At 37.4% G+C, this 27,305-nt stretch overlaps 1 protein-coding gene across 3 annotated transcripts in view; it reads right to left on the bottom strand.

Moving 5' to 3' along the window:
- The window catches only part of EMC2 (ER membrane protein complex subunit 2), a 48,413-nt gene extending 22,065 nt beyond the window's left edge, over positions 1 to 26,348 (bottom strand). For 2 of the 3 annotated variants that reach the window (XM_063669024.1, XM_054499875.2), the window contains exons 1-5: positions 26,247 to 26,325; positions 17,246 to 17,359; positions 16,685 to 16,749; positions 14,039 to 14,124; positions 11,255 to 11,312 (exon numbers count right to left, since the gene is read on the bottom strand). In XM_063669024.1, the coding sequence (XP_063525094.1) occupies positions 11,255 to 11,312; positions 14,039 to 14,124; positions 16,685 to 16,749; positions 17,246 to 17,359; positions 26,247 to 26,286 (363 nt within the window). In that variant the 5' untranslated portion in view covers positions 26,287 to 26,325. Of the gene's footprint in view, positions 1 to 11,254; positions 11,313 to 14,038; positions 14,125 to 16,684; positions 16,750 to 17,245; positions 17,360 to 26,246 lie in introns of all 3 variants that reach the window. The other variant, XM_054499874.2, reaches the window with a different exon arrangement.
- Positions 26,349 to 27,305: the final 957 nt, after the last annotated feature.

Raw genomic sequence — 27,305 nt, 5'->3', positions numbered from 1 at the left:
CTGCAGATCGGTAGCTATCTGCAGAATAAATGAATACATCACACATTTTACAATTGGAAAGAACTGAGGAGCAGGCAGTGATAATTACATCTCTTCATTTTATGTAGACAAAAAACAAAGCCCAGACTTACACTGCAAATCCTGGGACTCCTGAATCTGTTCATGTCTCTTTTTTGCCATAGTCTCTTGCTCTCTGGACACTTACTACTCAGTTGTCCAACTCCTTATTCATATAATGTCTAACTGTGAATAAAGGAGTCCAGCAGCTTATCTCCCAAAAGCCACACAAAACCCTAGATTTTGAATGATTATCAAGCAACCAGAATGAGGCTCAACAAGGCTTCTTGTGGCTTTTGGGTCTCATTTAGGGCACACAAAAAAGGCTTGTAAAAAAGACCAGTTTTGGCCAGGTGCAGTGGTTCACGCCTGTAATCCCAACACTTTGGAAGGCCAAGGCGGAAGGATCCATCTGAACCCAGGAGTTTCAGAACAACCTGGACAACACAGCAAAATGTTGTCTCTAAGAAAAATTTTAAAAGATTACTTGGGTGTGGTGGTATGCGCCTGTAGTACTAGCTAATCAGGAAGCTGAGATGGGTGATTGCTTGAGCCCAGGAGTCAGAGGTTACAGTGAGCTATAATCGCCTCACTGCAATCCAGCCTGGGCAACAGCGAGATCTTGTCTCAAAAAAAAAAAAAAAAAAAAAAAATTCTATCATAGCTTCCTTAGCATAATATTCTATAAAATAAAAATTATACTCAGATTTTTAAAAATAAAAACAAGTTATTAGTCTTCAATACTCTCAAAAGTGGCAAGTACAGTCTCGTTAAACGACTAAATTTAAATAATAAAATTTCTGTAGGGGTAACAGCTGGTTGTCATGCATATTAACAACCTACTCTCAATTCCATTTATTACTATTGCTTCTTTCCTCATGATAAACAGCCTTAATTTCTGAAATCAAAGTACTTATCCAGAATTTCTTACTAACTGTACGATCTTGGGCAAGTCACTTAACTTCTCTATGATCTTGTATGCCTATAGAATAAAGACAATATCTGAAAGGATTATGATGACAATTAATGAGATAATATATGTAAAGTGTTTAGCTCAGTGATGGCCCATAGTAAATATTTGATAAACATTACCTTTCTTCATTATCACATCATCATTTTCTTCAATTCTATCACTCCCTTTCACCATTTTCCTCGTATTTATACTCTGCTCTGTAGAAAGCTGCAGCTTATTCTCAGTTGTAAAGTAGAAATCTGGATGACCATATAAGTTGTTCTTTTAACTGAACATGCTTTACTCAAATGTTTTTTAAAAATTAACAAAATCAGAGCTTACTAAACAAATTAAATCATCCCTTAATAAATACTAATAATTACATTTTTTGACCTCACAAAGTTTAGAAGATTTTTAGCCAATATCAATTCAAATAGTTTGTCTGCGGCCCTAATCGATGTTCTGAATAAACAATCTGGAGGCATTAAGAAATGCAACAATAGTTCTTAAGAACCCATGTATGATAGTGGAAAAACACGCTACTAAAAGAATACCATGAACCACAAACAATTTACTCCATTATTCAAAAGTAAATCAACTGGCCAACAACATAGATCCTATTCTATTTTCTTCAAAGAGCATCAAATACATAAGGTTCAATCCCTGGCTTCAGAGAATTCACATTCTTTTAAGTGAAATATGTGTTAAATATAATATAAATAAAATTGAGAAGGAACAACTAAAAAGTACAGTATTGTTTAAACTTTGGAGTGAGCATAAAGGTTATTGTGATGTTTACTAAAACAATCAAAGGGAAGGTGGCTACAGGACAGCTAGACCCTGAATGAAGACTAGAATTCGAAGAGTCATGCTCCTGTAAGATTTTTCCAACTAAAGATATATATACACTAGTGCCAAACAATAAATGGAAACCTATATAATTTGTTTCAAACTTTTAAAGACCATGAATAAATCTTCATCCAACTGGCTATATGCCTTCTATAATATTACACAGAATAGGGCTAGCTAGCAATTTTTTCTGAAAGACATACAACATTTTTTTATTTTAAATAGGCTACCTGGGGAAGAGATACTACCTAGAAAAGGATTAAAGGATTAAGGCCTACCGGCGAAATACAATCTAGAACCTCCCCCCTGCCTCACTCCAGACTCAGGGACCCAGAAGGAACTGGACAATTGACCAGCAAAAGGAAAGCAGAATCCAGGTTCCCTGCCTCCAAGGTTTATACCCAGAAGCCTGGAAAATGTGGCATTTTAAAAGCATCTTCTGGAGCAAGATACCCTCTCAAGATAATTGGTCTTACACATTTACTGTTTACGGAACACATGCCTGACTGTGCACTCAGGTGTATTCAGCAGCATTGTTGCCTGCAGTTCCATGTGTTCACCAGAGATGCTGAGCTCAAAGTGGAGATTTTACTCTACTCATCACTGCAATCTGCACATTGCTCCACAGTCACACAGAGGCCTATGTTCTGTTCCCTGTAAATGGAAACATGTTCTGAGCCTATCTGCCTCCCGTGGCTGCACCTGGTCCTCCGTACCAACCCCTGGGGATGTCCACAACCACTTGGGACAGAAGAAGGTGGAATTTCACACAGGAACTTGAATGGATCTTCAATGACAGACTTGGACTAGCTATGGCCCAGACGTCGGCCCCACCCAGAATTGCCAGGAGGAGGCTTTGCTGGCACTGGAGGTAGCTCAGGGCCTGCCTCCCTCCACTGAGTCCAATGGGCACAAGCAGGCTGGCATATGGCCAGAGTTGGCCAGAGTGTGTCAAAGCCCTCCGATGCCTTTCCTTTACCTTTTTTAAAGAATCTCAAATAACTCATTGAAATGACTCAAAGGTGAAAAAGTTTTACCAAAAGGAACCCTTTTTCAGTTAACTACTAATCCAATGGATGTATTCTGACCCTCTCAAGTTTCTTTCCCCAGTTACAGTGGGGAACTGGCTGAGGGTTAACTGTGGGATTCACTGCAGCATCTTACCCTCAAGGCATGAGAAGATGCAAAAGATGAAAATGCAACCTGCAGAGCTGGGCTTAATTCCCACGTCACAGTCTGGCCCCTGCTACGGGAGGCTACCCTTCTCAGAGAGAGATTTAATAGGGAATTGAAGGAATAGTTAGGGGGCCAGGGAGATGTGAGTGACACTGGTGTTCCAGGTGAATGAGGGGTTAGTGGAGGGTTTGGTGCTACAGCCAGTCAGGATATTTGCAAATCCAAACACATTCCTGTGTGAGGCATGTTACCATTTGTCAGTCTTTGTGAATATGTATATTTTAAGCAATAAGATTTAGCTGGTCAGACTTTTCTAGGCAGTCTCAGTGGTGCATTTCCTGTGTTGTGACTGTTCTGAAGATAGAGTGGCTCTAACCACTGTGAGAAGCCTGAATAAAAATCGACCCCTGCCCTCTCCTCACCGAAAAAAAACATCTTTACCCTTGGCACAGAGGAAATTACATCTAATTCATAAATAAAACTTCAAATATTTGATATATCACAATAGGCAGAGTTCACAATTCAGGACAAAATCTGATCTTCTGAAGTATGAAATCAACTAAAAGACAATAATTACTCTGCTTTCTGAAAGGCATTCCTTCAACAAGTATTCACTGGAAGCCTACCAAATGCTGAGCACTCTCCCACTCAATGGATATAATTTTTTCCCCTTAAGGAAGATTCAAAGTATGAAAAGCCAATCATTTTCAAAACGCAAGCCGAAAAAAAAAGTGCCAAAACTGGTACTGGAGTAATATAAAAAATAAAAGCTGACAGTAGCCCAGTCTCCTCCAATTCCACCTGTCTTAGTTTTAGATACCCATAATCTCTAGCCTAAGAACAGCCTCCAAATTACTTATCTCTTCTCATCTCCTTCAAAATATATCCTATTTCGATGACACATTATCTCTAAAACTAACTGATGATATTTACCTAATCAAAATTTGACTTCATACTCCATTCTCTAAGAATATTAAAAATTACCAAGCTGTTCACAAATGTAGACCTTCTTTTTGTACTTCTAACTACTCTGTACAAGGAATCAACTCAGAGGTATAAAATACTGTAAGACCTCAGAAGTAAATCAGTGGAGGAGAAGAAGGTTAACTAGGCAGAGCACCAGAACCTTGCCCTCTCTTTATCAGAAGAGAAATGAAATTTGAAAAAAGCGTAAAAGGAGACAGTTCAGAAAGAAAACTACAAATGGTTGTTTAAGAATATTAAAAGATGTTCTCACTCCTGTAATCACAGCACTTTGGGAGCCCAAGGCGGGTAGATCACGAGGTCAGGAGATCGAGACCATCCTGGCTAACATGGTGAAACCCCGTCTCTACTAAAATAAATACTAAAAAATTAGCCGAGCGTGGTGGTGGGCGCCTGTAGTCCCAGCTACTCGGGAGGCTGAGGCAGGAGAATGGCGTGAACCCGGGAGGTGGAGCTTGCAGTGAGCCGAGATTGCACCACTGCACTCCAGCCTGGGAGACAGAGCGAGACTCCTCAAAAAAAAAAAAAAAAAAGAATATTAAAAGATGTTCAGCAGTACTCATAATGCAAATTATAACAAAATAACATTTTTAACCAATTAGACTGGCAATTTTAAAAGAAAAAAGCTGATAATGGCAGGATATGGGGAAAGTGGCACTCTCATATGCCACAGAAAGTGGGTACAAATGAATAAAAAGCCTTTTCAGAAAGAAATTTGTAACATCAATCAAAATTTAAAATCCATGGACCTCCTGACCCAGACATTTCACCTCTAAAGATTCATCACACCAATGACATCCACTGAAAAACTGTTTCTGAGAGGAAATATCAGAATCGCCCTAAGGGTTCACCAAGGGGACTTAAACTTTTTCATCAAGACAAGGGACTACGTATCTATGCAATGCAATCCTACTCAACAGGATAATGTAAAGGATGTGAGGACATGGCATGATCTTTAAACTATATTGTTACATGGAGTATACCACATTTGCATCTCTAACCATTCTCCCTGTCAGAGGAATACACACACACACGCGCGCGCGCGCGCGCGCACACGCCTATTTGTCTGTGCGTGAAAAAATCTCTCTGAAAGATCACATAGAAAAATCATTAACAGTGCTTGCCTGGCCGGGCGTGGTGGCTCATGCCTGTAATCCCAGCACTTTGGGAGGCTGAGGCAGGCAGATCACAAGGTCAAGAGATCAAGACCATCCTGGCCAACATGGTGAAACCCCATCTCGACTAAAAATACAAAAAATTAGCTGGGCATGGTGGCACGTGCCTGTAGTCCCAGCTACTCGGGAGGCTGAGGCAGGAGAATCACTTGAACCCGGGAGGCGGAGGTTACAGTGAACCACAGCCTGGCAACAGAGCAAGACTCCATCTCAAAAAAAAAAAAAAAAGTGCTTCCCTAAGAGAAGGAGGACCTGAGCTCAGGGATAGAGGAACAGACTTACTTTTTTTTTTACCATATCATTTTATATTGTCCACAATTTTTAACATGTGTATGACTTTCTCAATAGAGTATTTCAGAACTTTAAAAAAGATGGGAAGAAGGTATGCCATTCCACCATTCTTTCAAATAAAAAATTTTGAAACTTCCATTCTAATTACCTTATTCTTTCTTTCCGAAGCAGACCTTGTACTTTAATAATGCTTGTACTTTAATAAAGGCTTATTCAAGCATTCACTTGGGATACAATGTCTTTGTATCATTTAAGTCACACTCATCCTTTAAGGCCTTCCAGACTCAAAACTCATGCAGCAAGTCATCAAAGAAAGAGAATTTAATAAATCAGTTTCAAAGTTTACAGCATGTTCATCACATCATGCTACCTCACTAGAAGCACAGAAAAGGCTGTCTAATTCATCCTTGTGTTTGTTCTCACTACCATGCACACTGCAAGCATAACAAATGTTCTCTGAAAGAATAATGAATGCATGTGAATAGGAAGTACAGCTGCTTAAAGCTTCAATGAACAACTTCATTTCTATACTGGATATCCAGAAACACAGAGGCATAAGACAAATAAAACGTCACGTGATCACTTTTCAACAATGCAGGGAGCAACAGTAAATGAGAATAAAACTGGACTTTCCCGCCTTTGAGATACTAAGTTGCTTTGGAAAAAGAAACGGTGATGTCTTCTGCGGAGTAACTTTAACTGTTGCATATTAGTGAAGTCTACTTATAGACTTTATTAGTTCTAGGTCTTTTATGGCTATATTTTCTCCTTCAATGTCTAGCACAGTGCTTCCTAAGGATATAGAACAGAAACAGTATCTCTACTCTTGCTAAGAGCAACTCTTTGATGGTTCATGAGAGGTATTCAATACATGTTTACAGAAGGAAAGAAGGGAATGAAAAAAGATTAGATCATGTTTGATAAAAGAATAATACATTTGGCAAAGCTGAATTAAGTCGCCTTGCTCTCGAATGTTTACCTAACCACTAACGGATTTAGTTACTACAGGGAGTATCCCTTAAATAAAACGCTTGAAACTAGAAGTCCTTCACATCTCAGATATTTTCAAATTTTGGAATATTTCTGTATACCCAAGATACTACAGCAATAAGGATCCAACTCTTAACACAAAATTGGTTTACATTTCCTATACACCTTATACACATATCCTGAAGGCAACAATTTTATACAGTATTTTAAGTAATTTTGTGCAGAAAACAAAGTTTTCATTGTGTTTTGACTGTGACTCATCACATGATCGGGGTGAAATTTTCCACCTGTGACATTATTTCATTCTTCAAAAAGTGTTGAATTTTGAAGCATTTTGGATTACAAATTTTCAGGTTAAGGATGTTGAATCTGTACCACTTCACACATATTCTATGAGGGGAACCATTTGGATTTCTCTTTTAGCCAGTTTTAAAAGTCACAAAAAGCCATAAAATATGAAAGATACTACAAAGACAGAGCAATAATTAATTACATATTATCTTATATTCTGAAGAAGTGAAATAACTTATTAAAAATTCCCAATGTAAACTCAGACAGAATTAAAATATTGTACTCCTAATTCCAAAATTGACTTAAATTACATTGATTTTTAACCTGGGATGAGAAATAAAAAATTCAGAAGCTGTTTTCAGAAACTTGATTTCAGTTTTTTCAATCTATGGCTAAGAGAAAAATGAGTATCTTTGAAACCACAGTGAAGTCTTATAAATTAAGAATAAATACATGAGAAAATCTTCAGAAAAAAATGGGTGTTTTTCCTGAGAAATTGTTGAACTAAGACAGATAGTAAGCTATTAGAATTGTCAGATTAGTAAATTATTCAAAAACTTTCCAATTTTAACTTTTTATTCTCAGTATCTACATAAGGTTATTGAAGCTATTTCTTATTTTTATTTTTTATTACAGATAGGTTTGCAGCTGTCAAAACTTTTCCTTGAACTTTCTATATTCTGAGAATCTTCACAAAATAATGAAAGTTCTCAGCTATCTAGAACAAAACAAACACATCACACACACACACACACACACTCACATGGCTTGGCTGTGTCCCCACCCAAATCTCATCTTGAATTGGAAATCCCACAATTCCCTTGCATCATGGGAAGAACCCAGTGAAAGGTGATTGAATTATGGGGCGTGTCTTTCCTGCACTGTTTTCATGATAGTGAATGAGTCTCATAAGATCTGATAGTTTTAAAATGGGAGTTTCCCTGCACAAGCTCTCTTTGCATGGTGTCATCCACGTAGGATGTGACTTGCTCCTCCTTGCCTTCCACCATGACTGTGAGGCCTCCCCAGCCACGTGGAACTGTAAGTCCAATACACCTTATTCTTTCGTAAATTGCCCAGTCTTCTCGGCTATGTCTTTATCAGTAGCATGAAAACAGACTAACACAGTAAATTGGTACCAGTAAGTGGGGTGTTGCTGAAGATACCTGAAAATGTGGAAGCAACTTTGGAACTGGGTACTGGCAGAGATTGAAACAGTTTGGAGGGCTCAGAAGATGATGGGAAAATGTGGGAAAGTTTGTAACTCCCTAGAGACTTGTTGAATGGTTTTGCCCAAAATGCTAATGATACGGACAATGAAATTCAGGCTGAGGTGGTCTCAGATGGAGATGAGGAACTTGTTGGAAACTGGAGCAAAACTGACTCTTGTTATGTTTTAGCAAAGAGACTGGTGGCATTTTGCCCCTGCCCTAGAGATGTGTGGAACTCTGAACTTGAGAGAGATGATTTAGGGTATCTGGTGGAAGAAATTTCCAAGCAGCAAAGCATTCAAGAGGTGGCTTGGGTGCTGTTAAAGGCATTCAGTTTTACAAGGGAAACAGGGCAAGTTCAGAAAATTTGCAGCCTGACAATGCAATAAAAAAGTAAATCCCATTTTCTGAGAAGAAATTCAAGCCAGCTGCAGAAATTTGCATAAGTAACAAGGAGCTGAATGTTAATTCCACAGACAATAGGGAAAATGTCTCCAGGGCATGTCAGAGGTCTTCATGGCAGCCCCTCCCATCACAGGCCTGGAGTCCTAGGAGGAAAAGGTAGTTTCATGAGCCAGGCCCAAGGTCCCGTGCTGTGTGCAACCTAGGGACTTGGTGCCTTGCATCCCAGCCACTCCAGCTGTGGCCGAAAGGGGCCAATGTAGAGTACAAGCAGTGGCTTCAGAGGGTGCAAGCCTCAGGTCTTGGCAGCTTCCACATGGTGTTGAGCCTGAGAGTGCAAAGAAGTCAAGAATTGAGGTTTAGGAACTCCTGTATAGATTTCAGAGGATGTATGGAAATGGCTGGATGTCCAGGCAGAAGTTTGTTGCAGGGGCGGGGCTACCATGGAGAACCTCTGCTAGGGTAGTGTGGAAGTGAAATGTGGGGCTGGAGCCCCCACACACAGTCCCTACTGGGGCACTGCCTAATGGAGCTGTGAGAAAAGGGCCACTGTACTCCAGACCCCAGAATGGTAGAACCACTGACAGCTTGCACCATGCACCTGGAAAATCTAAAGACACTCAACACCAGCCCATGAAAGCTGCCAGAGGATGTACCTGCAAAGCCACAGGGTGGAGCTGCCCAAGACCATAGGAACCCACCTCTTGCATCAGCATTACCTGGATGTGAGACAAGGAGTCAAAGGAGATCATTCTGGAGCTTTAAGATTCTACTGCCCTGCTGGATTTCAGACTTGCATGGGGCCTGTAGCCCCTTTGTTTTGGCCAATTTCCCCCATTTGGAATGGCTGTATTTATCCAATGCCTGTACCCCCATTTTATCTAGGAAGTAACTAACTTGCCTTTAATTTTACAGGATCATAGGTGGAAGGGACTTGCCTTATCTCAGATGAGATGTTGGACTGTGGACTTCTGAATTAATGCTGAAATGAGTTAAGACTTTCAGAGACTGTTGGGAAGGCATGATTGGTTTTGAAATGTGAGGACATGAGATTTGGGAGGGGCCAGGGGCAGAATGATATGGTTTGACTGTGTCCTCACCCAAATCTCATCTTGAATTGTAACTTCCACAATTCGCCTATGTCATGGGCGGAACCCAGTGGGAGGCGACTGAATTATGGGGGCGGGTATTTCCTGCACTGTTCTTGTGATAGTGAAAGAGTCTCTGATAGTGAGAGCTGATGGTTTTAAAAATGGGAGTTTCTCTGCACAAGCTCTCTTTGCCTGCTGTCATCTACAGTAGATGTAACTTGTTCCTCCTTGCCTTTTGTTATGATTGTGAGGCCTCCCCAGCCATGAGAAACTGTAAGTCCAATAAACCTTTTCTTTTATAAACTGCCCAGTCTCAGGTATGTCTTTATCAGCAGCATGAAAATGGACTAATACATACACATACACATATACACACACACACACACACACACACACACACACTCCTATACAAACCCCCACAAACCCACTCAAAAAGAAAAACAAAAACCCTAGGGAATTTCCACAGACAATCTCCCTGGGGTGGGAAAAGACTAAAAGTAAGCAACTATCATTTAAGAAACATACCAACTACTATAATACATAAGTATTATTACAGAATATCAAAGGAAATAAGCAGAGATAAGGTATTTATGATCAATGCCTGAGATAAATGTGCTCTAGAAACTACAGACATCAAGTTACTGTTGTTAAATTATTAAGCATTTTACATCGTAAAATCTACAGTCAGACATTATATAAGATTTTTTTAATGTCTATTTTTAAAGAAATACTTGCCAAATAAGAGAGAAACTTCATGTATCTTTATTGTGTTAATACAACAATTTCTCCTTCTATAAAAGAAAAAAAACTCAACCTGGTTTTTGTTTAAAATTTTTAAAAATACTTAATTTCTTTTAGCAGGCATATGTGTGCGTGGAAATAATGACATAAAACATTAAAATGGCTGCTGTATTATCTAAAGTCTCTCTGTAACTTTTTAGTTAAAAGGTTAAGTCTGAGGGAAGCTATTATGGCAATAAACTATAATGTTCTCAACATTAAAAACAGAATTCACCAGGGTATTTTTCAAACAAATACTACTATATAGGTATCTTTAGAACAAATATTCTATCCAATAAACTAATATACTTGTTCAAAATTACACTAAATTAAAGGGGTATGTTTCTTCTTATTCATGTATAAGGCAGAAAAAAGCAAAAACAAAATAAAATGCCTTCATTAATTACATACACTAATTACTGAAATGGCTTCTTTTTTTTTTTTCATTAAGACAACTAAAAAGTAACTGCACAAATTAAACAATTTAGTATTTCATAAACTTCAAAATATTTCGTGCAAACACATGGTCTACTCTTTCCAAATCTCAACTAGCCCCTTCTTTAAGACGGTATCTTCTAGAAGTCTTTTTTTTTTGTTGAGACAAAGTCTTGCTCTGTCGCCCAGGCTGGAGTGTAGTGGCGCAACCTCAGCTCACTGCAACCTCCGCCTCCCAGGTTCAAGGGATTCTCCTGCCTCAGCCTCCTGAGTAGGTGGGATTACAGGCGCGTGCCACCACGCCCGGTTAATTTTTGTATTTTTAGTAGAGATGGGGTTTCACCACGCTGGTGAGGCTGAGAAGTCAAATTTTATTGGAGAGTCTTAAATCTATTTAAAATAAAATGTGGCCCATCATGAACTATTTAAAATTAAAAATAAAAATATTTTTTAATTAAAAATTAAAAATATAATACCTAGTTCCTTATGTATCTTCCATTATTTCCTCAATGAATTAATTTTATCTTTTAAATTAAACTTTAGATTTTTTAAGACAATCTGCCAACTTACAGTGTTAGTTGGATCTTCTTGTAAAATCCTATCATATAGCTGTATAGCATCATCATATCTATTTAAAAAGAAAAAGAAACATCTACAATTATTACCTTAAAAATATAGTGATAAATAGTAAATACAGAAAAAAATTAAACTGGCTTTAATATTTTAATTTAAATGCATTTATAATTGCTTTAAATGCATTTATAATCGTTACCGAAGTCTTCCATCTTCATATAACAGTAAACGTTTACTACAGTCTTATTTTGTTAAGTAAAGCAAATCATGTATATAGTACTTATACAAAATTTCCCTTAAAAAAATACTGATTCAATTTGTCCAAAGTACAAAAGTAAAAACTAGCCACATAAGTTGAAGACAGAACAAGCAGCAGGACCAGATGTAGATATGGTAGAAGTATTGGCATAAACAGAATAGGAATTTAAACAATGATATGTATTTTCACGACTCTAATGGAAAAAGTAAACAAGATGCAAAAACAGATGGGCAATGTAAACAGAGATGGAAACTCTAAAAAAGAATCAAAAGAAAATATTGGAAATCAAAAACAATGCGAAAGAAATGATGAATGCCTTTGATGGGCTTGGGCTTATCAGTAGATTGGGCATAACCCAAAAGAGTCAGGAGGTTGAAGAATTATCAATACAAACTTTCAAAACTGAAATAAAAAGAGAAAAATAATAGAACACAATATTCAAGAAGGTGTATGATTACAAAAGATGTAATATATATGTAATGGAATACTAGAAGGGAAAAAAGAAAGAAATATAGAAAATGTTTAATGGTTGAAAATTTTCCTAAACTTATGATAGACACAAAACTACAGATCCATTAAGCTCTAAGAACATCAAGCAGAATAAATAGCAAAAAATCTACACCTACGCATATAAAATTCAAATTACAGAAAATCAAAAACAAAGAGAAAAATCTTAAAAGATGCCAGAAGAAAAAAACACATTACTTATACGGGTACAAGGATAAGAATTATATCAGACTTCTCTTCAGAAACCATGCAAACAAGAAAAGAGTAGAGGGAAATATTTAAAGTGTTCTGAGAGAAAACCAACTTAGAATTCTGTATCCTGAGAAACTGTCCATTAAATTTGACAGAGAAATATACTCCAGACAAACAAAAATGAAAGCAATTTGCTGTCAGCAGACCTGCCTTTCAAGAAATGTTAAAAGCTGCTCTTCAGAGAAAAGGAAAATAATATTGGTTAGAACCTTTGGAAGGTTCTAATATATAAAGAAAGAAAGAGCATTAGAAAATGAATAAATAAAGGTAAAATAAAATTTTACTTATTCTTAATTGATCAGGTAACAGTTTGCTCAAAGTAGTAACAGCAACAATATATTTGGTGATTATGATTTATGAATAAGTAAAATGAATGAAAGCAGTGTTACAAATGACGAAAGAGAAGAATTAAAAATACTCTGTTGTAAGGTATTTGCCCTAACTGTGAATCAGTATAGTGTTACTTGAAAGTGGACTTGGATAGTTCTAAATATATATTGCAAACTCTCAGACAGCTATTTAAAAAATTTAAAAAGTATAACTGATACACTGAGAGACAGAAAATATGAAATTCTATAAATGCTCAATTAAATCAGAGAAGGCAGAAAACAAATGAGAAAAGAAAAAATAACAAGAGCAATCAACAGAAAATAGTTATAAATATGGCAGATAATGAAACAACTTTATTAATAATCACTTTAAATGAAAATGGTCTAAGTATACCAATGAAAAGACAGAGACTATCAAAGTAGATTTAAAAACATGACCCAACTAAATGCTGTCTACACAAAACCCTCTAAATACAAAGACACAACAGAATAAAAACAAAGGGAAGGAGAAAGATATGCTGTAACACTAATCAAAAGAAAGCTCAGGAGCTATATTAGTTTCAGACAAGGCAGACCTCAGAGCAAGAAAAATTAGTAGGGATAAAGACTGGCATTACATAATATAAAGGGCTCATTCTCAAGAAAAACACAACAATCCTTAATATTATGTGACTAACAGCAGAACATCAAAATACGTGAGGCAAAAACTAATAGAACTGCAAGGAGAAATAGATGAATCCACTATTAAAGTTGGAGACTTCCATACTCGTTTCTTAGTAATTAATAGACATAATAGGCAGAATATAAGGACGCAGTTAAACTGTACAGCACAATCAATTATCTAGAAGTACTGAAAATAAAATTTTAAAAGACGGCAAAAAGAAAATTAGTCTGAAAGCACCCTTACAAACTAAAAGTAATCATAATTTAAACGTTCCTATTGTCTAGAAAACACTACCGAATATTGTTCAGACATCAGAAAAGAATTATTGGACAGGACAAAAGAATGACTAAGCATTAAAAAAAATGATAAACTAAACTTCATCAGAACTAAAACCTTCTCTACTTCACAAGGCACCATTTAGAAAATAAAATATTCAAGCAAGAGAATAGGGAGAAATATTCACAGCACATATAACTGACAAAGTTTTTATCCAGAGTATATAAAGACCTCCTACAAATCAGCAGTAAAAAAGGTGAAATAACCCAATTTTTTAAATGGGTGAAGACTAAAGAAGATACTTCAAAAAGAAGTTATTTGAATATCTAGGCAGACATGACAAGGTTTTCAACCTCATTAGTCATCAAAAAATGTAAATTAAAGCCATAATGAGACAGTATTTCACACACTCTAGAATGTCTGAAATAAAAAAAAAAATTAACACCACCATGATTAATAGGCTCCAAGCCTGCCAGATGACAAGATTTAGTTACCTTTCCATGGCTTCAAATCTCATGCCTGTTAATCGCTTGACTCTGTGACTGCCAGGGAACTGTCTTCTTAGCTCTTGAAGACAAAACTGAAAAAATAAGGGTTGAGTAGTAATTACATTATTTATACTAAATGGGCTACAATGAATGGCCTATATAGTCTTCAATGTGTTTTCTTGAATAATTTCATTAGTGTCATCTAATAACATGAAGTGAAATTAATCAGTAACAAATAATGGATTGAAAGAAGCACTATGACATTACAGTGAAGGCAACAATCAGTTCTCAGAAACTGATCATGCTCTTAACCAGGAAAATGAGCAGATTATGAGAACCACTAATAACTCTTGAAGTACTAATATCATATTATTCCTGCTTAAAAACTACTTCTATAATGTGTCAGGCCCCTACTTAAATGACAACAGCACTTGGCGTTTTCTTCCTAATTACAGCATAAGCATTCTCCTGGTAAGAACTAAGTTTTTTAGTAGTCATCTCAAGTTCCTAGCAAATAACATACACTGTTTAATTTTGCCCTGTTGAAATTTTATATTAATCAGTCAACCTTTCCTTTTTTTTTTTGAGATGGAGCCTTGCTCTGTCACCCAGGTTAGAGTGCAGTGGCACAATCCTGGCTCACTGCAAACTTCACCTCCCGGGTTCAAGCAATTCTCCTGCCTCGGCCTCCCAAGTAGCTCGGACTACAGGCGCCTGCCACCACACCCAGCTCATTTTTGTATTTTTAGTAGAGACGGGGTTTCAACATGTTGGCCAGCCTGGTCGCGAACTCCTGACCTCAGGTGATCTGCCTGCCTTGGCCCCCCAAAGTGCTGGGATTACAGGCATGAGCCACTGCGCCCAGCCAATCAATCATCCTTTCAATCAACATATCCTGATTTGGGGTCAGAAAATACAGACATTAAATGGATGGAATACCAATTTTTTTGAACAAGTATCCATAACTGACTCATCAACTTGACTAAATAAATAATCAAATATTTATTGAGTATCTACATTCTCAGCAACATATGAAGGATTCTAAGTTTTGGAAGTCCTAGAAATGTTAAAGATGATACAAATGGTCCACTGAAGCATATTAATGCATGTGTGACCAAAACAATGCCATTAACTACTGATGAAACTATTAACTGGTAATAAAATAAGTTTTAATATGAATTGGAAATACAACTTCAAAGTTTGTGGCTGAAATTTGCCACACTAAGAAAAATATTCAAGTCAGTCAAAAGTGAAGATATGTTCATTTATTTCTTTGATATCAAGCAAAATCATATTACTTGGTCAGTCAAGCAAGCTAACTGTATAAATAATCTTAACCATTAAAAAGTTACTGTTTAATTGGGTATACTGCTTTATTAATCAATAGTGTTACCTAATTTGACTTCCTACTTTATCAAGTGATATTTGGCTATTTCAAGAAAAATAAAAATAAAAACTTCTCTCAAGATATAAAACTGCCACCTCTATGAATATTCAAAAGACTATGTCTCATAGGTTCTGAAGGTAATCCAACAAAGGTTTTGTGGAATGTTTTCACCACTAACAGATCCACTAGAATTACATGTATAGCCAACCCAACCTTGAAAAGGACAATACTAATTCAGATGTGAATTTTTTTCAGGTATTTCAATTTTTTGTTTTTGCACATTTTCTTTCAGTTTAAATACAGAGGCAGCATGAAGTGGTACTTAAGAATTCAAGATGATAGGAACAACGTAACAGATGCCTCTGCTTTCTGATTTATAAAATAAATATAATAATAACATCAAACACAAATCAAATCAAGAAATAATTATGAAGGCTCAATAAAATCATGATGTAAAGCATTTAGCTTTGTTCCTAGCATGAGTCCAAAAACATAGCTACCATTACGGTGTTATTTTAAAAGCAGTATTAGGTTTGTTTTCTTTTTTTTTTTTTTTGAGATGGAGTCTCGCTCTGTTGCCCAGGCTGGAGTGCAGTGGCACAATCTCAGCCCACTGCAATCTCTGCCTTCCAGGTTCAAGCGATCCTCCTGCCTCAGCCCCCGGAGTAGCTGGGACTAGAGGTACGGTCCACCAAGCCTGGCTGATTTTTTGTATCTTTAGTAGAGACGGGGTTTCACCACGTTGGCCAGGCTGGTCTCGAACTCCTGACCTCAGGTGGTCGCCTGCCTCAGCCTCCCAAAGTGCTGGGATTACAGGTGTGAGCCACTTCGCCTGGCCAAACATTATTAGTATTTTAAGTTATGTTCTATACGCCAGGATTTTCTTATGTCAGATATGTTTATAATATTGTGTAACAGTATTGAACATTACATTCTATGAAAGTCATTCAATAACACAAAATATAAAATTGTTTTAAACTTTCTTATTTTAAACTCTATAAAATAGGATAAGTCACTTACTAAGCAGATAAATTTCAGTAACTAAATCTTTTCAGTAAAACTGGGATACTAAACAGCTACTTCTCAGGACTAATAAAAAGATTTAAGATACTTTGTCCTAAAATATCTAGTTAGTTCCACTTACTGTTCACAGCAGCACTCAAAACCAGCTATAAAAAGCATTCCATATAAGCCATACATTAAGTCTTAACTACGGTATACAATTCATGAAGCAAATTAAATATATACTTCATTTAAATACCTACCAATGCCAAGTCATCCCGACCATAGTCTAGTGCTGCAATCATCACCTGTTCATATATGATCCAAACTAGATACACATAAAGGGGGAAAAAAACTGAATTTAATATTAAAACAAACCCAAATGGAAATTAATGAATTCTAGTTTCTGATATTTCTAGAGAACATTACTTATAACTGAAAACTGATTTATTGTATTATCTCTGAAACTAAGGAAAGAATGCATTCTTACATGTTTCAGCAGTGTAAAATATGTTAATGTAAGGTTAAAATCTCCAATTATTTAATACTTTTACTGTTCTAAAAGAGTCCGTACACAATACATTTTGGCCAGACATTTGGCAGCACTGTGAGCTTTAAAACAAAATGCCTATTTGACAGCTTACTACTACCAAGCAATTATAAATCCTTCTCAAAATAAACTATCATTAAAATTCTTGGGACAAAAAGTCACAGAGAAAATTAATATGACAAGGAGAAAAATCATAAATAAAAGAACAGTTAAAAAAAAAAAAAGGCCCATGAATGAGACATGTACTGAGCCTGAATGTAATAAAAGAACTTACTATCATCTCCCAGCTTAGAACCATATTCATTAATTAATTCTTCTCCAACTTCCACAATTTGCTCACTATTTCTTGAGTTTTCTTCTCTCCATTTTCTCATTTTATCTCTCATTTCTGAAAAAAATAACATGACATTTAAGTGTATATGTACCCAGACACACACATACACATCCGATAGATGTCAAAAACCTGACGAGACAAAATCAGCTTTTTAGGTAAGGAAAATAAACTCACAATCATGTAGAAGTCTGTGGTATCTCAAATTTGATAAAGTAGAAAATTAACTGAACAAGGGCAACAGATCCTTTAGAAGACTGAAACAGCATTACAACTGGTATTACGACTATCTTTAGAAGTGATGAATGGGCCAGGCACGGTGGCTCACGTCAGTAATGCCAGGACTTTGGAAGCCCAAGGTAGGACAATCACTTGATCCAGGAGTTCAAGACCAGCCTGGCCAACGTGGCGAAACCTTGTCTCTACTAAGTATACAAAAATTAGCCAGCTGTGGTGGCACACACCTGTAATCCCAGCTACTCAGGAGGCTGAGGCAGGAGAATCGCTTGAACCCAGGAGGCGGAGGTTGCGTGAGCCGAGATCGTGCCACTGCACTCCAGTTTGAGCGACAAAGCAAGACTGTCTCAAAAAAAAAAAAAAAAAAAGCAGCATGGTGGCACCCGCCTGTGGTCCCAGCTACTCAGGAGACTGATGTGAGAGGATCACTTGAGCCTGGAGGTTGAGGCTGCAGTGACCTGTGATTGCACCACTGCACTCCAGTCTGAGCAAGAGCAAGACCCCTATCTCTTAAAGGCTGAAAAAGGAGTTCAACAGGCAAATAACAAAGTAAGTTATCCTACACAGAAAGAACTACTGGTAGTTGAGAATTAAATAAACACACTAGGATCAGGAAATGAGTGTATAAGAAGTAAGAAGAGTGAGTTTCTTGGAAGACTTTTATTTCATACTAAAGAACTTTAAAGTTTGTTTTTAAAGGTACAGAAGAACAACTTGAAAATGCTGAGCAAAAGAAAAGCAACACAATCATAGCTGTCTGACAAGAATATCATTCTGGTGCAAAAAAAAAAACCACTAGAATTTTAAATTTTATATGTCAATTTTAAAAATAAATAAATTTGAAACCAAAACAAAAAGCCCCAGAAGATAAACTGGAAAGGAGTAAACAGTTCAAAGAAAAGAAACCGACTGTATTAGTCCGTTTTCCCACTGCTGATAAAAACGTACCGGAGACTGGGCAATTTACAAAAGAAAGAGGTTTAACTGGACTTGCAGTTCCACGTGGCTGGGGAGGCCTCACAATGATGGCGAAGGCAAGAAGGAAAAAGTCATATCCTACGTGGATGGCAGCAGGCAAAGAAAGAGAGCTTGTGTAGAGAAACTTCTGTTTCTAAAACCATGAGATCTTGTGAGACCCATTCACTATAATGAGAACAGCATGGGAAAGACCTGTCCCCATGATTCAATCATCTCACAGTGGGTCTCCTCCTCAACACATGACAAGTATGGGTGCTACAAGATGAGATTTGAGTGGGGACACAGAGCCAAACCATATCACCAGTCATGGAGGACGTACAGTATGCTGGGAAGAACATGGACTTGATACACATGGTTTGAATCTAAACTCCATCTTTTACATGACCTTACCTAACTTACCGAATTCTGTACTCAGTTTCCAATACCAATGAATAGAGATAATATTACATTTAGCTCAGTGATGAGCAGTTAAGATTACATAAAATATATATAAAGTTGCTTGGTTCGTACAATAGTTTGGATATTTTTGTTTTTAAGTTGATTTTGATTACCCTTAGATAAGGGTATACACTTACCAGTTCTTAATAGGCACCACTATTGTCTTTCACCCAACTACATGTATTTTCCTCATCTGCTTGGCCCTTGAGTTTAGGACACCAAACACTAGAAAATTCATGTAAAGCATTTTATAAAATGTGAAGCCCTACAAAAATTCTAGTTACTTTTATTTTTTAAAAAAATCTGATAACTGTTTCAGCCTCTCACAAGAAATAAAGGCTTTTCCCTCACTCTTTCCTCGAAGGTGGCTTAAAACTTTCATTTTACCCTTTCATCTTCCTGCAAAAGGCTCGCTCCTCAAAGCCAAGGTCATTTTATTACATACTATTTAAGTAAGCTTCTCACTGCTTGCTTGTACATTTTATTAACTACTGTACAACCCTGTGAGATGAGCTAAAGGTCAAAGGTTAAGAGAGTGGCTATGATTGTTCTGTTTATTCCTTCCATGACAACTTCCATGAGATGTCACTGCAGTGAGGTGGCCTCTGAAAGATGGAAAAATATGCCTGCTACTTAATTCTGATTTCTTTAGTCCAAAACTACTTCCTCCAATCCTGTATCTTTTCCACTTCATTTTGTTATATATTCGGAAATACCACTTACAGATTCATTTACATAAACCAGCATATTCTTTTAAAAGGTGGATAATTACAGGATAATAAATTTTAAATTATTCATGGTCCCATAAAAGTATCTAGTCAGATTGGCTGCAGGCTGTTGGGAACAGCTATTCTAAAAGAAAAGGCAACCTGATTTGAAAAAGGAAAGGCTTAATTTATTTTAATGCACACAGAGCTCCAGAAGACATATTTTTCAAACTGTGTATTAAAATCCATTAATAAGGTATAAAATCGATTCAGTGGATTTCTTCCAGCATCTATTGGGGCGGGGGGGGGTCGTGGGGGAGAATGAAACAAAATGAACAGAATGGAAGCAACACTCATAAGAATCCTTTGTAAATGAAACTTTGGTTTCAGTTTATACATACAAAGATTCATGTATATGTATACTTAATTGAGTATGAGTTAATTTGTAAAAGGTATTTCTTATTGTGGAAAAACACTCTCATAGGAAAGAGAACATTTTTTTAAAGCATAACTTCTAAGAACGACAGTCTGACACAGTCACAAACATATTAAAATATAATAGCTGAACATAAAACAAGAAACACTGTGTATGAAAGTATAACTTTTACAAAACAAGCAACATTTTACCTATAAACACCTTAAGCTATACACCTTACCATAGCTGACCCTGCCACACTCTTGAGGGCTGCTGTAATAAATACATTCGTAGCACTATTAACCACATACTATTTTTAGAAATGCCTTAAATAATTTATCTAAAAAATTGTTTGTAAAAATAAAACCGCCTTGAAGAAAACATGTTTTCACCTTTGATAGCTCATTACCTCAAAATCACAGCATCCGAAAATCAAGTCATCTTCATTTCCTAAAAATATGGCTTCCCTTCCCAATGTTCACATTTCTGTTCATTCCACCTTCTGTTAATACTACCTGACATTCCATTTTTTAGTGCTGTTTCTGACTCCTACTTTGGTTATCTAAGTCCTGTGGATTCTTTTGAAGTATTTCTAAGATTTACATCTTCTACTCTATTTCCACTGCTATTATCCATGCCCAGGCTTTCATCACCCCATGCTAAAATTGCTAGGATAGCTTCCAAACTGATCTCTCAAACCGAATTCAATCTGTAAGTTACTACCAGATATTTCTAAAGATTTACTTCATTACAATTTAAATTCTTAAGATAGCCAATGATTCCTACCTTCTTTGAGGCAGTATAGTGTATGACTGGAACTATACTTCATTATTCAACTAATATTTACTTCTTGGAGTAAATATTGGAGTTCTTCATCACTCAACTAATATTTCCTAAATGCCTACGTGCCAGGCCTGATCTGGGCATTGAGGATAAAGAAAGAAAGAAAAAGATAAAGTTCCCATATACTCATAATGCTTAGAGTATAATAGGGTAAAAAGATGAAAATCCACATAACTTCAGTTAGTGAAATTATACAAATAAAACTAAAAGACCATATGATAAAGTCAGGAGACTGGGAGAAAGGAGGAGCTTTTGGAAAGAGTGGTCAGAGAAGGCTTCTCTAAGGTCATTTTCAAGCTAAGAGAAGAATGAGAAGGAGACAACCATAAACAGCAAATCTAAATTCTGGAGAAAGAAACTAATTTGGCATATTCCAAGAATAACAGAATGACAGCCTAGGTGGATGAACTTAATTAGTTAATAACTCAGTGGGGGAGAAGTGTATAAGAGCAGCTCAAATCACAGCACTCCCTTTTACTAGCTGTGGGATATTAGACAAGTCATTTCACCTCTCGTTTGCTTCCTCATCTGTAAACCGGAAATAAAGCCTATCTCATAAGATACACGTGAGGATTAAAAGAGATAATATATACAAAATGTTTCATATACTATTTTCATCATTATTATTACCATTATTACATACAATAGTGGATCAAACTTCAAAAACAAGCTTCATGTCCTAGCATTCACTCACTGAACAAATGAGCATTTACTGAGAGCTTGTTTTCTGATTCTCACCACTATGGCTGGTCAACAGAAGGACTGAGATCTCTGTGGGTAAAGAATGTAAACAAGTAATTACATATGATGGAGAGCTTAATGAGGTTCAGTAAAAATTCTCTTTATCATCTTCCTGTTAGAATCAACTCAAAGAAATGCTTTCTGTAAAACATAATAATCATGGCCACCAAGATTTTAGAAGCTCTTAGCTAGTAAGTCACATCAGCTAGCTCTTGGTTGTTTCCAACAGTTATTACATTTTAAAAATTTAGCTACCTGTATCCAAACCAGTTCATGCCAGTTAAATTTAATGTCATTATATAGTATAATGAAATATTATAAGCCACAGAAAACTTCAGTGCGAAGAGAGACTGGTTTCTAAAAAACAAAGTTGGATGCTTTGAAAAGACCCCATAAAAACAAATAGCTCTGAAAAACTGCTGTCATATTAAATATGGGGATTTAATTTAAAATATTATGAGAAAAATAACAAAAATCTAAAAGACTTGTGCACTGAAGCTTCTATATTAGGGACTTTATGTTCCTGCTCCACGTTAAAGAAAGCAAAATCAAAAATGGTTTATTAAACATGACAAGGAATTTCAATCAGGGGATCTCCACCAAAGAAAAGGCCCTGTTCTATATCAACATGCAAAAGTTTAATGAAAGGAGCCACTGATTTTTTCTTTTTGAAGTTAGGACCTTGGCTCCCATCTATATACAAAAAAGAAGTCTGAACTCCTTAGTCTAGCATTCAAGGCACCAACCTACCTTTCTAGCTCTTACCTTTCATAAGTGACTTTTGCAAAGCATATACTTCATTCCCGTACATATCTGTACTTTCCAGGCTTTGAAGTCTCATAGATCTATATCTTAAAAGGTGAGCAGAAGTTGTTTATGAATGAGGGGAGATACACAGTGCTATCTACTTTTCTAGGGAAAATGCAGAAAAGAATAAGTGGTGACAGCGGTGGTGTTGGATGCAGAAGGCAAAAGGAAGATGATGAGTTCATTTTGAGTTTTATTAATTGTGAAACATCCATTACATGTGCCCTGTAGAACACTTGAAATATGGATATTCAGTTTACGAGTGAAATTTGAGGATATGTCCCTTGAAATCTGGGGACTTGCCTGTCTTACTTAGCACTATACCCTCAAGAACTAGAACAGTGCCTGGTGCAAAGTACTCAAATACATGTTAAATGTGTTTTTTACTATATAGGCTAATTGATAGCTAAAGCTGGATGTGGATAAGACTGCCCACAGATGTCATTTAATCTATTTTAGGTATCTGCAAAGCTAATGAGAACTTCGAACCATCTTTTCCCAGAAATATGTATGTTTACACATGCACTAAATTTTGCACGATTTCATCAGACCACATGACACTTATGCTTTTATCAATTTAAAGTCCATTGATCTCAAACTTAAAAACCACCAATAACAGATTATGATGACGACTAAGAAACACTGAAACACCAAAAAATCAGCAAATGGATGTAGAGAACTCAACAAAGGAAAGGCCCAAAAAGAAATAAGAAGAAGAATGTTATTAAGAAAGCAAAGAAAGACTTTTTCACAGAGGAGTGATCTACAACAGCAAAAGTAGTAGAAGTATACAAAATACATATGTTATTATTAGGTCTCCTAGAGATCTTAGTGGAGTGGTAGGACATGGAAACCAAATTGAGGTTGTTTGAAGGGCTGAAAAAAAGAGAGGAAGTAGGGGCAGTGAACATAAACAACTAAAATGCTCTCAAACATTTCTCACACTTTTTTTTTTTCAACAAACACACATTTAATACCTATTATATGCCTGGCATTGTTCTAGTCATCCTATCCATGTCCTGCCCAAATATCATATTCTCAGGAAACTTGAATATACTCTCCTTACAACTCTAAATTCTCCTTCCCACCTCCAAATATCTAATAACTTCCCTATGTAATAAGTATCAATCACTTTCAATTGGCTGAAGAAACAAACCAAATAGTCTATTAGTAGAGTCTAACACAGATGTGGAAGTGTTAAACTTACCACATAGGTCTTTTATAAACAAGTGATAAATTTTCCTATCACAACAATTATAGCATTCCGAACTAACCAATTCACAACATTGTTCAGTAGAATTCCTAAGGACACATCTCTGACACACACGCCCCCAAAAAATCTGAACAAAACACTACCCCTGAGAATCTTCCCATCACCCTTCATCCTAAAAATTTGTTATCATAAGTCTCTGAAATAAAAATCTAGAATACTCTTTTCTTAAAAGTTCTTTAAGTTAGAATTTTAATTCTGGAAAGGTCTAAACCTTCATTTTACTAGTGAGCAAACTGTACCCTATTACTTAAGCGAGTGCCTAACTTCATCTAAGATACTAAAACCTTTATCTAAGATACTAAAGAAATTATTTCAACGCTAGAAAAATGGCTTATAATCTTTTCTGACAATGTGTTAGTGTTTATTATTAATCCCATTAACAATTCATTTAGTCATCAAATAATTACTGAGCTCCGCCCCCATGTGTCAGGCTCTAGGGAAGTGACAGTGAAGAAACAGGCCTGGTCCCTTTCGTCTTAGGAGAGACAAAATTTTAAAACAAAACACAATTGGGGAAGTGCTTCAATAGTATTAGAATAGAATACATAATCGAATGATTGCAGGTGTGTTTTGTTGCTTCATTTTGTTGTTTGGGTTTTTTCTTTTTTCAATTTTGGTGGGGGATGAGGAAAGGGAAGGGGGTAGTAGAGTGGTCAAGTAAGGCTTTTTTGTAGTAGGTGAGCTTTGTGGGGAATTGATAAATGATAAGTTTAATGGGGGCAAGAGTGAGGCAAGGAGGGAAGAACACTCCCAGTGGAAGGACTAGCATGTGCCAGCTTTAAGAAGCAGCATGGCAATTTAGGGTATTCAACAAAGGCCAGCATAGGCAGCTCACAGAGTGAGAGGGGGAAGGGTTCAAGATAAAGCTGGAGACATGGGCAACAGCCAGATCATACAGAGGAAGGACATAATCATATTAGCACTAGCTAATAATAACACATCCTTTTATATAGTACTTAACAGTTTACAAAGCACTTTAAAATGTTTTCTTTGTTCCTACAAATTTGTGTAGCAGTTATTATTTATTATTCCAAATTAATTACATCAATCCTCTTTAGAATGACCACAGGGTAAGGTCCAAGTTACTCAGTTAAATCACCTTGTCTGTTGGTAGTATGCAGCTACTCGTCCCTCAGGATTTTATGTATGCTACTGTCATCTAGGAAACCTATAATGAACATACCTTCATAATAGCACCTTCTAAAAATTATGTAATATTTAAAACATTTTTTAAAAAGCATTAAAAATAACAGCCATTTATCTACGATCCAGCTTACGGAAGATACCCTGACACAAGCCTTTTAAAACTGTGTGTTTACAGGTTTGTTTTCTCCATTAGATTGTGAATTCCTTGGAAGTAGGGACTGTGTGTTGGTAGAGTCAAGATTTTGCACTAAGAAATCAACACTGTTGTTTAATATAATGGAATCCCTCAATTCAGGTATAAATACTGAGATTCACAATGTGCTAGAGGCCATAAAGTCAATAAATCATTTAATTCAGTTCAAGTACAAAGAAATTTTGCTTTATTTGTAACGGGTTTACAACTTTATAATAACTGATATGTTTATTCACAATAAAACAGAAAATACAACTTTCGGTCCACGTTTTCAGGTCATTATTAAAACATCCCAAGAAGGCATTCGTTTAAGCAAATTAGCTACTGAAGTCTCCTGTATTATGCTAAATGCTGGGAATATGAATTTCAATTACACAAATTCCACGCCTTAATGAAACTCAAGTTTCTTAAGCACACAGAATTGATCCAAGGTTTGGCTGTTCCCAGATTTAAAGAACTTATCCCACTCTAGATCAACTAAGGATAGGGAAAAGTGACCATCACACGTAAGCACTTACGTAGCCCAGAGTTAATCAGTTATTTTTCCCTTCAGAAAATAAACTACTAGTAGGGAGTAAGAAAGAAGTTGTGTTGTGTGTGTAAATGTGTTTTGAGGAGTGGGACAGAGACTAGACTAAAAGGAAAAGAAACTGAAAACCCGGGTTTAAGGAGAAAACTAAATGTAGAGTGGCATATGAGAATCACATTTGTTCACGCATCTTTTACACAGTTTTTCTGCACAGAACTGTAATCCTTACACATCACTTAGTAAAGGGCCTCACAGGCCCTGTGTTTCTTGGCTCCAAAGAAGCTTCAGTAACCACCTATTCCGCCTCTTCCGCACCGCCCAGCAACCAGTTAGAGTGTGACAACCCCAGCCCCAAGTCCCTCCCGCCCGCCTCATAAATAAAAGCGGCCCCGGGACGCTGGACTGGCGCGGAGGAGGGCAGGTCAACCGAGGAGCAGACACCGTGGGAAACGCCGCAGAGTACGCGTCCGGGCCAAGGAAGGGGTCAGCCTCAGCCTCCGCCTCAGCTTGGCCCGTACAGTGAGGGCTCTGGTACCAAAAAGAGACCGGAGAACCCAGCTCCCCGAAAGCAGCGGGTACTCCGGAACGGCTTCCCAGCGCTTTTAGTCTTTCCGCACCCGCCCCCACCCGAAGTTACCTTCCCAAGTGACATCGTAAAGCTCTGAGACCTTCGCCATCTTCCCAGAACCTAGAGGCAGCGCGGTGGGAGGGCGGGGAGACGCAGTCACGTGACCCGCCACCGGGCGGTGGAGAGTTACGTAGCTTTTTCTCATTGGCCAAGAGAGCAGAGGGGGCGGTATCCACCACGCACGTGCACGCGGCTCTGCGGAGGGGCTTTCGGGGAAGGGGGCGGAGCGAGCTGCGCGGAGCGAGCTGGCCGGTGGGCGGAGCGAGGTGGGCGGTGCGCGGCGCTCCGGCAATCTCAGGATATCCTGGCTGCTGGTGGGGCTGCGGTGCTGGCTCGGGGTGAGGTGTGTGTGTTTGTGTGTGTGTGTGTGTGTGTGTTTTGCCGTGGATTTTTAACAAATGCTGGGTTTTTAGTGTCCGTCAATCCTGGCTTTTCAGTTTTTTCTACCTAGGCGTGTTCATTCTCTTCACACTCCCTTAAGTACCCTTATTCTCTTCATGGCCGGCCGCAGTGCAGCCTTCTGCACGAATCCCTTATTTGTCCCCAACTTTCCTCCTTCCCTAATGGCATTTGCTTTCCGTTCACTTTTTAATCGACTAAACGGATAAACTCCAAAGTTTTGAGGGACTAAGTGGGATTCTTCCTTTGCGCTCTGAAGTTCCCTTGAATGCCCTCGCGCTAGCTTGTACCCTTCATTAACGCTCGTCGTGCCTGTCATTGCTTCATCCATGTCTGCATGCCACACTAGGTTTGAAACTGTCGCGAGTATGTAAGTACTTATAAGGAATGAATGTACGAATGAGACCTTCACAGTTCCTGAACTTCGCTCCTCATTACTCCTGGGTGGATGGGGGAGCCTTCTTTCCCACAGACTAACTGCTTTTAGGAAACTTTGGACGTCATCTCCTAGACTTAAGGAGAAATGTCTGGACAGGAAGCAAAAAATTTGAGGATGATAAGCGTATATTTAGTATTTGAAGCAATGGGGACATGAGATTGTAGAGGAGGAATATGTAAGCTGAGGAAAAACTAAAAATCACTGCAATGCAGCCGAAAGTTATTGGTCAG

The sequence above is a fragment of the Pongo pygmaeus genome, chromosome 7 (genome assembly GCF_028885625.2).
Source record: "Pongo pygmaeus isolate AG05252 chromosome 7, NHGRI_mPonPyg2-v2.0_pri, whole genome shotgun sequence".
NCBI classification, from domain to species: Eukaryota; Metazoa; Chordata; class Mammalia; order Primates; family Hominidae; genus Pongo; species Pongo pygmaeus.
This window is presented reverse-complemented; position numbering and strand designations above follow the sequence as displayed.